Source organism: Oryctolagus cuniculus, chromosome 19 (genome assembly GCF_051225735.1).
Source record: "Oryctolagus cuniculus isolate XC-2025 breed Fujian yellow rabbit chromosome 19, ASM5122573v1, whole genome shotgun sequence".
NCBI lineage: Eukaryota > Metazoa > Chordata > Mammalia > Lagomorpha > Leporidae > Oryctolagus > Oryctolagus cuniculus.
The window spans coordinates 68606105-68618583 of record NC_142885.1 but is presented as its reverse complement, the minus strand read 5'-3'; the positions used below and the strand labels follow the sequence as shown (position 1 = coordinate 68618583).

At 53.0% G+C, this 12479-nt stretch overlaps 1 protein-coding gene across 2 annotated transcripts in view; it reads left to right on the top strand.

Annotated features, from left to right (window-relative positions):
* DNAJA3 (DnaJ heat shock protein family (Hsp40) member A3) overlaps nucleotides 1-12065 on the top strand; it is a 38877-nt gene extending 26812 nt beyond the window's left edge. Inside the window, exons 6-12 of one of the 2 annotated variants that reach the window (XM_002722260.6) lie at nucleotides 956-1103; nucleotides 2334-2398; nucleotides 5578-5706; nucleotides 6452-6567; nucleotides 7201-7298; nucleotides 10271-10384; nucleotides 10901-12065. In XM_002722260.6, coding sequence (XP_002722306.3) covers nucleotides 956-1103; nucleotides 2334-2398; nucleotides 5578-5706; nucleotides 6452-6567; nucleotides 7201-7298; nucleotides 10271-10371 — 657 coding nt within the window. In that variant the 3' untranslated portion in view covers nucleotides 10372-10384; nucleotides 10901-12065. The remainder of the gene's footprint in view (nucleotides 1-955; nucleotides 1104-2333; nucleotides 2399-5577; nucleotides 5707-6451; nucleotides 6568-7200; nucleotides 7299-10270; nucleotides 10385-10900) is intronic. The other variant, XM_002722261.6, reaches the window with a different exon arrangement.
* Nucleotides 12066-12479: the final 414 nt, after the last annotated feature.

Below are 12479 nucleotides of genomic sequence, written 5' to 3'. Positions count from 1 at the left end.
CACGAACCAGTGCCCACATAGTATGCTGGCACTGCAGAGGGAGGCTTAACTCACTGCACCACAATGCTGGCCTGATTATATTTTTTATATACCTCTATTTTTTGATTGCCACATCAAGCATGTATTGATAATTTACAAAAAATTTAGGAAAATTAAACAGATACCCATTTCTAGATAACAAGAGAGGGTTGATGGGAGTGGCTGCAAATTATAAGGACCTGCCAGCTGTGGGAAGGACTAGGGAATAGGGCTTTTGGCAGGAGGAGGAGGGGCCATTACATAGGAGATAACAGTGCAGCTGGTTCCTGAGGATTAGTGGTGGGGTACGGGATGAACTCTGTTAGCATTGTCAGCTTTAGCTGGGCCCTGCGCTCTAACTCTGCAGAGTCTGTTTTCCCGTTGTCGTGTTCATGTCTGTGTTCAGCAGAGCAGTCCCCGCCCAAGGGGTTTCTGACCCGTGGCTCAGGAAGGACACTCAGGATCTTGGGAGCCGGTGAGCAGGAGGTGGGGTGCAGTGCTGCTAGAGGAGCTGCTTCCATCACTGTGTAGGGGGTGCTTCTCTGAGGGGCTGTGGCACTGAGCCTAGTTCTTTCTCCCCTGTGGCCCCAAGGACACAGGCCAGCTCTTCCTGTCCTGGAGTGGCAGCCGCAGCAGCTAGCACTGCGGCTCCAGGGGATGTCCTGTTCTCACTTGTTTTCTTGTCCTGTTTTCCCAGCCGTTGTTTCAGTGAGCCAGTATTGGTCAGCTCCAGGAATGTGCAGTGCTCACACCCAGAGACAGTTCTCTCTTTTTAGTCTTGTATAGTAAACCTGGTGACCTGGAGTTCAGAAGTCGGTGTGTTCTAGAAGGTCAGATCAACTGTGTTCTCGTGCAACAGCCTTTGATGAAACGTGGTCCTGGAGCCATAGCCGTGGTTTCCCTGCATACTTACCATGTTTCTTCTCCTTTTCATCAGGAAACCATCAACACGGGTCCTTTTGTGATGCGCTCCACGTGTCGGAGATGCAGTGGCCGTGGCTCTATCATCACGACTCCCTGTGTGGTCTGCAGGGGAGCGGGACAAGCCAAGCAGAAGAAGCGAGTGGTGATCCCGGTGCCTGCAGGTGGGCTCCCTGGCAGGGGCTTGGACGGGGCTGAGGCTGCTCCCTATGTGATGTGGTTGTTGACAGAAACTCTGGTTGAGATCCTGGAGTTCTGGGCTGGGGCAGGGACTAGAATCTCCTTGAATCTGTTGGGAAGAAGAGCCCTGATAGGCTCGCCCTGACCTGCTGGTGAGGGAGCAGCTCCCACCCCACAGTTTCCCCTCCCCCAGCCCCTCAGTCTTTACTCAGTGAGACAGCCTTGTCCCCACCACCTCTGGGGCTCCCTGTGACTGCTGTCCCTGACCTGCCCTCATTCCAGGGCAGGGGTCTTCCCATAGGTAGCATGACCTGTCAGCCACTGTTGAAGACCCTCCAGGGATGCTGAAACTCCTGCCTGATTCTCTAGCGAACTCTTTGATTAGACTCCCCATTGTTGCCCACCGTACATCCTTCCTGGCTGTAGTTCCGTGAAGAGGCCACGCTCATTCCTTTTTTATTTATTTATTTATTTATTTTTATTTATTTTTTTTTTTTTTGACAGGCAGAGTGGACAGTGAGAGAGAGAGACAGAGAGAAAGGTCTTCCTTTGCCGTTGGTTCACCCTCCAATGGCCGCCGCGGCCGGCGCACCGCGCTGATCCGATGGCAGGAGCCAGGAGCCAGGTGCTTTTCCTGGTCTCCCATGGGGTACAGGGCCCAAGCACCTGGGCCATCCTCCACTGCACTCCCTGGCCACAGCGGAGAGCTGGCCTGGAAGAGGGGCAACCGGGACAGAATCTGGCGCCCCGACCGGGACTAGAACCCGGTGTGCCGGCGCCGCAAGGCGGAGGATTAGCCTAGTGAGCCGCGGCGCCGGCCCAGAGGCCACGCTGATTCCCAGCAGCCTCTTCTTGTGCCCCACCTTCCACCTCTGTTCATCCAGGATGTGGCTGTTTGGACTCAATCATGATTTTATGTTGCTGTTTAACGCCTGTCTCCCTACTGGACTAGACTCCCTTAGGTGTGCACAAACCAGGCACAAGACACTCACTCAGTAAACTTGACTGAATGTCTTGGGGGTGCTCGTGTTCAGGTTCAGTTATCCCAGGCTGCGCCGTTGGGAGGTTACCTTGGTTCCATCTTGGGTAGTTCATTGTTCTTCATGAACAAGCAGTAGGACTGAGCGAGGAATTCTGTGGGTGGTGAGTGGATCCCTGGTGCAAAGTGCTATAGAACACCTCCTATAATTGTTCTCTTCTGAATGTTCTTCTAGGAGTCGAGGATGGCCAGACTGTGAGGATGCCTGTGGGAAAAAGAGAAATTTTCGTCACGTTCAGGGTAGGTGTTCTGTCCACACAGCTCCTGTTGGGCCCTTGCTCTCGCAGGGCAGGTGCAGCTGAGCCTGCCTGTTGGTGTGAGTGAGGTTGGAGTGCGTGGAGCTCTTCTTGCTGGCTTCACCTCTGCAGGGAAGAGTAGCCACCTTGACATGGCTTTTAGCCTTCATTTCATCAAAGTTTTGTCCATATCAGAAGACAAACCATGGATTTCTGAGGTAATGGGGACATTAAAGAAGGTAATACCTTCTATCTATAGTCTCGTACCTGGATGTATACCTGAGAAAGACCCACCTGTGTCTAGTAGGCTGTAGTGTAAGGGCATGCATGATGGCCCCGTTGGTTAGAGCAGGATACTGACAGCTGCCTGCTGTGCTTATCAAGAGCATGACTCAGAAAACTGCTGTAGTCACATAGAAGTGCAGAGCAATCAGAAGGAAAGAACTAGAACCACAAGTGTGAACCCAGCGTCTTGGTTACAGATGCCAAGGGAAGGATAGCAGGTCCAGGAGGCCCTGGAGCAGAGGAACCCTCCACGTAGAGTTTAGAGCATGTGGCGTGATGTTACATGGAAGTACGTGGTAACATGCTTGTAGCCATGATGAATCCCAAATTCAAGATCATGGCTAACTGAGGAGAGTAGTGGGGTTTCAGCTGCATTTGTAGTATTTTCTTACCTGAGCTGGGTGTTAGGTGCACTGTTTACTTAGCTTTTCTGTATTCATGAGATCTTTCGCAATTTAAAACAAAGGCAATGGGGCTGGCACTGTGGCATATCAGGTAAAGCCACCGCCTGCTGGCATCCCATATGGGCACCCATTCAATTCCCAGCTGCTCCACTTCTGATCCAGCTCTCTGCCATGGCCTGGGAAAGCAGTGGAAGACGGCCCAAGTGCTTGGGCCCCTGCGCCGGTGTGGGAAGACTCAGAGGAAGCTCCTGGCTTTGGATCAGCCCAGCTCCATCCATTGTAGCCTTTTGAGGAGTGAACCAGCAGATGGAAGACCTCTCTCTTTCTGCCTCTCTAATAAATAAATCTTTAAAAAACAAACCAAACAAAAACAATGTGAAAGGTGAATCTTTTTTTTTTTTTTTAAAGATTTATTTATTTATTTGAAAGAGTTACACAGAGAGAGAAGGAGAGGCAGAGAGAGAGGGGTCTTCTGTCTGCTGGTTCACTCCCCAGTTGGCCACAGCGGCTGGAGTTACACCGATTGGAAGCCGGGAGCTTCTTCCGGGTCTCCCACGTGGGTGCAGGGACCCAAGGACTTGGGCCATCTTCTGCTGTTTTCCCAGGCCATAGAAGAGAGCTGGATCAGAAGTGGAGCAGCCAGGACTTGAACTGCTGCCCTTATGGGATGGCGGCACTGCAGGCGGTGGCTTTGCCCGCTATGCCACAGTGCTGGCCCCAAAAGGTGAATCTTTTGAACTGAAAAATCGAAGATGAAGGCAGGGTGGGCATTTAGTCTAGTGATGAAGATATGCATGTCTCACATCAGCACACCTGTGTTTGATGCCCTGCTCTGGCTCCTGACTCCAGCTTTCTGCAGGTGCAGACCCTGGAAGGCCAGTGGTGGCTCCGGTAGTTGGGTCCTGCACCCATGTGGGAGACTTAGTCTGCCTTCCTAGCTTTCTTTGCTCAGCCCTAGCAGTTGCAGGCCTTTGGGGAATGAATCAGCAGGTGGGAGCTTCTCTAATAATTAAAAAAAATTTTTCTTTTGACTTGTAGACAGTGAGAGAGAGACAGAGAGAAAGAGAAAGGTCTTCCTTCCATTGGTTCACTCCCCAAATGGCCAACACGACTGGCGCTGCGCTGATCCGAAGCCAGGAGCCAGGTGCTTCTTCCTGGTCTCCCACACAGGTGCAGGAGCCCAAGCACTTGGGCCATCCTCCACTGCCCTCCCTGGCCATAGCAGAGCAAGCTGGACTGGAGGAGGAGCAACCGGGACTATAACCCGGTGCCCATATGGGATGGCGGCTCCACAGGCAGAGGATTAACCAAGTGAGCCATGGCGCCGGCCTCATAATTTGAAATTTTTTAAATAGAATGTAAAAAAACTAGAAGCAGTCTGCAATAAAAGTTCAGTAGAGAATTCAAGTTCTTTTCTCATTTATTTATTTATTTATTTATTTTTTTAATTTCAGGACTGGCATCGTGGCACAGAACGTTGGGCCACAGCCTGCCATGCCAGTATCCCATACAGGCACCAATTCATGTCCTGTCTGCTCCATTGTCAATCCAGCTTTCTGCTAATGTGTCTGGGAAGACAGCAAAAGATGGCTGAAATATTTGAGCTCCTACCACTCACACTCACACTAGAGACCCAGATAAACTTCCTGGTTTCAGCATGGCCCAGCCCCAGCCATCACAGCCATTAGGGAAATGAGCCAGCAGATGTAAGATCTCTCTCTGTCTCTCTGTCTCTCTCTCTCTCTCTCTCTCTGTGTGTGTGTGTGTGTGTGTTTCTTGCCCTCTCTAAGTAAGCCCTTTTAAATAAATAAATCTTTACAAAGAAAATTTTTAATTTCATTTGAAAGGCAAGGATATAGAGAAACCTAGAGAGATCTTCCCTCTGCTGGTTTTATTCCAGTAGAATGTCAGGGCTGGCTGAGCTTTGAAATCCATATGGGTCTCCCGCATGGGTCGCAGGGACCCAAATGCTTGAACCACCTTCTGCTGCCTCCCAGGATGCACACTGACAGGAAGGTGGATCAGCAGCGCAGTAGCTGGGATCCAGGGTACCCCTGTGTGGGATGTGGGCATCCCAGCCGTCAGCTTAAGCTACTGCGTGAGATGTCGTCTGCTGTTCCTGTTTAATAGAGATGATAAGCGAGAAGAAGGAATCATTGAGGACAGGAAGTGTCGTTAAGACACAAAAGAAGGTGTCTGTAAAGTCTAATTGATTCCAGTGCTGGCAGTCTGTTGTCCCTTCACAGTGACACACGATGTGAGACTGGGCGTCTGGGCACTGCTGCCGCAGCAGATGAGTGACTAGAACATGTCCCTCTGCCTTTGGTGTGGTTTGCTCTTAAGGATCTGCGGTTCTTTCCCTCAGTGCCAAACTTTCAGCTTAGTTGTTGCAAACAGCTCGTCAGGCCCGGCCCTGACCAGGTGAGGCCCACAGTTGCTCATTCACAGACGGGACTTCTCTGTGGGTCACGCTCTCTCTGGTGTTGGGCCTTAGGTGCAGAAGAGCCCCGTGTTCCGGAGGGACGGTGCGGACATCCACTCGGATCTCTTCATTTCTGTAGCTCAGGCCATTCTGGGGGGAACAGCCAGAGCTCAAGGCCTGTACGAGACAATCAACGTGACGGTAAGGGGCACGGGGACACCTTGGCTACCCTTGCGTCTGCGGTGGGAGATGGCTGATAAGTGGCCACCTGTGTGCCGGGGGTTTCTGAGGGGAGACTAGGTGGAGGGTACCAGGAGTTTGAAGCTGTTCCTGGAGTGTGAACTCCAGGCCTTAACTGTGTTGTTGCCATGGTGGCAGTTTGTGGCTGGTGGCCCCTCTGCAGATGCCTGATGCTGAGATGTGTTGCCTCTGTTGGCTCTCCACTTTTCCCACTCAGTGGTGGCCACTAGGGTGCCCCTGGGGCCATGGCATGTCCCGCCCACCACTTGTAATTTCAGCTGTGGCTGAGCAGCTCCCTGCGCTGCGCTGTGCCCCTCACCCCCACTTCCTTGTCCTGCCTCTGTTGAAATTCGCCTCAGCCTTCCAGCCCCTGGGCAAGTGCTCTCATTTCCACTGGGGCTCTTCTGCTTCTCCAGGGTCCAGGGAAATCAAGCCTTTTGAGGACTAAACGGCGGCCCCACCTATGCACCCTAGGTCTGCTCTTTCTGCTCCTGGGTCCCGTACTTTGCTCCCTTGCTCCTGCTTCCTGGCTCGCCTCCCTAAAACTCTCGCCTCCAAGACCTAGTCGTAGGTTCTACGGTTGGGGACCCCAGCTTAGTTCCATGTGGAAGTCCTTTTCAGGGAGTTCTTTCAGGGTTGTCTTTGTGCAGTGAGATGTGTTCACTGTACAGGTGGTGACCAGGGAAAACAAACTGTGTCCTTACAGATCCCCCCTGGGATTCAGGCAGACCAGAAGATTCGGCTGAGCGGGAAAGGCATCCCCAGGATTAACAGCTATGGCTACGGAGATCACTACATTCATGTCAAGATCAGAGTTCCAAAGTAAGTGCCACCTAGGCCACGACCACACATGCCAGCCCGCACATATGCTCACCTGCCAAGCAGGTGCCAGCCAAACCTTCCCTCTGCCAGGCCCTGCCAACCCACCCTGATGGGCCCCCGGCACCTCTGCTCTGTGAGCTCTGCAGCTTCCACCTGTCACTTCTTCTCTGAATTGAGTATGTGCAGCCCATGTTCTCCCATAATAGGAAGGTTGACCTTATAAGTTGTGGAGAGTGAAGTGAGGAACTCCTGAGAAATGCTTGGCTGTGACTGCTCTTACTGACTATTCCTATGTTCTTCCTCTTCTCGGGAGGTTTGTGGGCATCCAAGCAGGGCTTGAAGGCTTCTGCTGGTGGGCCTCGGTTCCAGCATTTGTCCTCTTTATTAGATAAATGAGGTCGGTTCTCACCTGCCTCACACACTGCTGAAACCCCACCACCACCCACTATACTTAGCACAGCTACAGTGGTGGTCCTTCAGAAGACTTGGGGTAATTTAAGAGATACTCCAGAAGCTTCAGCGGCCCCAGTGTGTACCCCCGCCTGGGGTGGGGTCCTGCATTTCCCACATGCTGTGAGGGACTGGCTGCAGGCAAGGAGGGTGCTCTCACCACTCACTTTGCTCTGCCCACAGGAGGCTAACGAGCCGGCAACAGAGCCTGATCCTGAGCTATGCTGAGGACGAGACCGACGTGGAGGGGACAGTGAACGGCGTCACCCACACAAGCACTGGTGAGGGGTCTTGAGAGACCAGGGGGTGTGGGGGTCTCTGAGTCCCTCAGATGTAACAGTTTCTAGCAGCGTGTTAGGGTCTGTACTCAGGGGTCTTTGTGAAACCTCCCAAAAAGTGCTGTTGGAAGAGGGGTGCCCTGGGCAGATGTGAAGCCCCAGCCCCTGGTAAGCGCGTCCCTCCTCTGTGTGTCTGCTGGGGAGGAGGCCTCGTGAGGCTGCTCTGCAGTTCTCAGAGCTGGCGCCTGCCTGAGATCTCGCCCTGGTGCTGCCACTTGCCTTGTGACCAGGCAGGGCTGACTCTGAATGCATCTGGCAGCGAGCAGATGCTCGGGGTAGAGTAGTTGAGTGTTAGTGATTTGATGCCAGAATTAGCACCAAGCGGAGGCTTTGGGACCCTGCTCAGGGCAAGACGGGCTATGCATGGGGTCCTTGGCTCAGGCTTTGGACTTTGCTGTGCACTGCATTATTTTGTCTGATTCCTGGGTGGAGTTCTCAGAACTCAAGTGGCCTTAGATTACTGTGATAATTCACAGCCGATGTCCAAGAGAAGTGAAGATCTGTGATGCCAGGAACTCCATCTGGGTCTCCAGTGTGGGTGGCAGGGACCCAAGTGCTCGGAGCATTTTTTGCTGCTTTCACAGGCACCTTAGCGGAAAGCTGGGTCTGGACTGGAGCAGCTGGGACTGAACCAGCACCTGTATGAGATGCTGGCAAGGCAGGCAGTGGCCTAATTCATACAACGCAGGGCCCTGTCTTTTTCTTTTTAATGTTTGTTTATTCAAGTGGCAGAGACAGAGAAAAGGAAAGTTCCCATCTTCTGGTTCACTCCCCAAATGCCCAGAATGGCTGGGGCCAATGACCAGGAGTTGGAAATGCAATCTAGGTCTCTTTGTGGGTGACAGGGACACAGTTACTGTAACCATCACCTGCTCTGTCCCAGGAAGCTAGAGTCAGGAGCAGAGCCAGCAATTGAACTCAGTTATACCAATGTTGAAGACGGGTTATTGTCAATATCTTAACCACTAGGCTGAAATGCCCACCCTGTTGGATTTTTTTTTCTAAGATTTATTCATTTTTATTTGAAAGGCCAGTTTCAAGAGAGTGGGAGGGAGACTTTGTATCTGCTGGTTCACTTCCCAAATGGCCGCATTCGCCAGGGCTGGGCCAGGCTGAAGCCGGAGCCTGGAACTCTGCCTGGCCTCCACATGGGTCCCAAGCATTTGCATTGTCCTGTGTTGCCTTGCCAAGTGCATTAGCAGGGAACTGGACTGCAAGCGAGCAGCTAGGACATGAACCTGTGCTCATTTAGGTTTCTGGCATTGCCTGGGACGGCTTAACTCATAGTGCAAAAACACGCGGGCACCCAGCAAACATTTTGTTGCTCATTTGACTAGTAGGTAAAAGTGTGGGTGCTGGTGTTGGATGCATCAGGTTTCGCCATTTCTGGCTCTTAGGCCTTGGGTGAATTATTACCCCACCTGTGTAAGCCTTAGCTTCCTCGTGTGCACTGGAGCAGCAATAGTGTCACCTCCTGGGGCTCCCATGTGATTAAATCGGGCCACGTGGAGAAGGCTTTGGTATCGCCCCTGCGCACATCAGAAGCTCCATCTGCAATAACGCCTAAAGTGTGGCAGACTTTCCACACACACCGGGGGCTGTCATTGGCTGGCCAAGGATGGAAAAGAATGCAACACACTTGCCTTCCCATGTCTTTGCGGCCAGGAGTGATAAGAAATCCTTGGCTTGTGAGTTTGCTGTGTTAAGAGAATCCTTTTGTTATCTAAGCCTTTATGTAAACAAAGGGGATTTGAAGGACTGAGATGGGGGACACCCGGCCTGGGGGTCTGCAGCACGTGCTATAGGGTCTGGATCATCCTGGAGCTCAGATGTTGCCCCAGTGGCTTTGTCGGTCCTCAGATCTTGTTGAGGACATTGCTCGGTCACCATTCCTTTTCTGAGGACACCTGAGCTCTGGGTGCATCTCAGGCAGAGTGGTGGTTGTAGTCCCGCAGTGTGTGCTGTATCCAGAGGACCCCGTACCACCCCTGCTCAGGGATCTGTTTCCCTGGGCCTGGGGCCCATCTCTCACAGAGTCCCCTTCTGGCTCCAGCTGAGATCTTGGGGACTGGGCTCTTTGTACTCTTTCACGCAGTGTAGGAGTGAGGCACACGTCTGCAAGCACGTTAGAAACGTGCTGTACAGTTCCAGACGTTGAATGCAGTGCGAGTCTCTCACAGTGGAATTGCCCTTGACACTTCACGGTTGCTCAGTCTTGGCGCGAGCACGTCTGTGCAGCAGAGCTCTGCTCGGTCGTCTCAGCCTGAGCCTTAAAGCAGCAGCAGGACAGCTTCCTTTTGTCGTTGTGGGTGGGGCGCCCGGGTAGGGAGACTTGCTCAGAGAAGTGCATGCTCCCTGCTGCCGTGATGGGGGGTCTTCGTGGCAGTGGGTCTTGTGAGATGCACACAGGTGCAGTGTGGAATCTGATCTATGGGCCCCTCCTGGTTTGCATTATTTATTTTGGAACCGGCTGCATGGTAGATGAGAGTTTAAGCCTTGGAGTCAGTTCTGCCTGCCACCTGCTGCTCTGCGACTTTGGGTAAACAGCCTACACTCTGGGTGCCTCCATTTCCCCCAGTCTGTGAAATTTACCTGTAAGGTTATCCAAAGGACTGGATGAGCTGTATGTAGACGGTGCCGCCTGGCGTCTGGTATCCAGGCACAGTTTTGTTCTGTTGTTTTCGCTGGGCCAGCTGGTCACTGTCTCTCCACCATGAGGTACCCTGAGGCTCTCTGAGTGGCCTGTTTGCTTCTGACAGTTGAGCAGCCCTTGCCACCTCAGGAGTGGCCCACTCTCTTCTTGGGTGTCTGCTCTTACTCCGTGACTGCCAGGGCCAGGCATGGGCAGATGGGGCCTGGGGTGTCAGCGTGAAGGTGTGCCCTTGACCACAGTCCTCTCTGCTGTTTGTGCCCAGGTGGCAGTACCACGGATAGCTCCGCAGGAAGCAAGGCTAGGCCCGAGGCTGGGGAGGACGAGGGATTCCTTTCCAAACTTAAGAAAATGTTTACCTCCTGATATCCCAGCTGAGGTAGGAAAACCTGTGAGGTTTTTTCCCTTTGTTTGCCTCTATGAGCTAATCCCTGTTTTCTCTCACTGTACAACATCATGCCTTTGCCACCGCCCCAGCCCCCTCCCCCCAGGATTGCAGAGGTGTCACTGTAAGGCGGGACAGTCAGCTGCAGTACAGGGCGAGCCAGGCTGCTGCGGCCAGCCTTTTTGCTGTGACTGCTTCTTGGAGACATTGTGTTTTGGGGGTCGCTTCACAGCCCTCCTTAAGCCTGTTCTCAGGGCTCTGGGTCCCACTGTGGCGGGGCCGGCTGCTCCATGGTCGCAGAGCCAGGCCTAGACCTGGATCTCTGTCCCCTGTGTGCTGTGCAGCTGCGGCCGTGGGAGAAGGGCCTGCATACCTGGTGTCTCATGACCTCTCTGCTGGTGCTGACCTGGTGGTGGGGGCTCCACCACGTTGCAGGGGTTAACAGGTGCTCTCCTGCGGGGAGTGTTGTGGGATGCCCAGGGAATGTAACCATTTGTCTCCTTGGCTCAGGAAAACGGTCTACCGGAAACTAGGCCAGAAACCAGCAACCCCTCCCTGTGGCCAGGGCGCCTTGGAGACAGGAAGATTCCGGAAGAGCAGCACTGAGCCTCTCCTGCAGAGCCCTCTTGACTGCCTGGCAACCGCAAGATCATGTGGCAACCATTTCTCCTCAGAAGGTCATGGTGGACGGCCCTTGGGCAGTGAGATACAACACCAAGGGCTGTAGAGGGCTCATGTCCACAGGTGGGTGACTCAGCGTCCCTGGCTCAGACAGGGTAAGACACTTAGACACTTCTTGCAGCACTAATCTCTGATTTGGAATCCAGTGTGGTGGAGGTCACGGCCAGAACTAAAGGCCCTGCTTACAGCCTAACAATGAAGCCTTAAGCTGCACCCGATTGTGAAGCAGCTGGTTCCCCTCTCAGCAAACCTGTGGGAGGTTTTGGAGTGAGTGCTTCCTGACAGGCTGTCCTCACCAGGAGCCTGGGGCCCACACGCACGTCAGCACCTTCCTCCCACTACGGGCTCTGCTGGGTAAAGGTTGCTGCGGTTCCGAAAGGTACAGAGCAGCTGGAAAGTCGGTGTTTGGGGTCTGGGGAGGCTCTGACGAAGGCCAGAGTGTTCCTGGAGGCTCCCTTCCTGACCACGCGTGTGGCGGTCCTTGGGTAGTCCTTCTCCCACCCACCCCTGGACAGCCACTGGTCCCCACCTGTTGAGTTCTGTTGTCCTGAACAGGTGTGGTGACTCCTGCCCTTCTGAGCCACCACCGCTGTGGCTCTGCCAGACAGACTTCAAGCACGGTGGGAAGTCGGTTCTCCCCACTATCACTGTTGACATCTGTTTTCCAAAGTGTGTTTAAATTATTCAGTGCTAAGAATCACTGTCTTTGCCTGTGTGAATGTTCAGAAAGGAGCGCAGCACCTAAGCAGTTGACGTTGAGCTGGAGCGCAGACCTGTCCCCAGCCCCTGCCGGAGCGCGTTGCGGTTTCTGTTTCAGTGTCAGTGAGCTGTTGTAAGGCAGGTGGATGAAGAACACTTCCGGTAGTTTCCTTTCTGCTTTCCTTTATGATTTACAAAAATAAAACATCTACTAGTGTCTGATTTAAGAATGTAAAATGATTCTGTATCCATGTAAATAAGATTATCTACTGCAAAAAGATATTTAAAACCTAAACTGTGGTCATTTCTTCTTTGAAAGTGTATTACTCTTTTCTGTTGGAACACGTCACTTGAGGTTGACTGACTTCATACAGAACAGAGGTGATTCATTTGACAGTTCTGCAGGCTCGGGGCAAGGTGCCGACACCATCAGCTCTGGTCTGGACCTCCTAGCAGGTGGCATCACAGTGGGAGCAGCGTGTGCGGGGCAAGACAGGAAGCCAGCGTGAGGGGAGGGCCGGGCTTGCTCTTTCATAACCAGGCTCCCACAAGAACTGCCTTAATCCCCTCTGAGCGCAGGGCTGCCGGTGACTCTCTCACTAGGCCCCATCATGCCCAGCACCGCCTCCCTTTCAGCAGAGGAATCCTTTAACAAGCCTGAAACAAACCGTGATGGCTCTGCAGCGGGGTGACTGGAGATCGGCTGGCT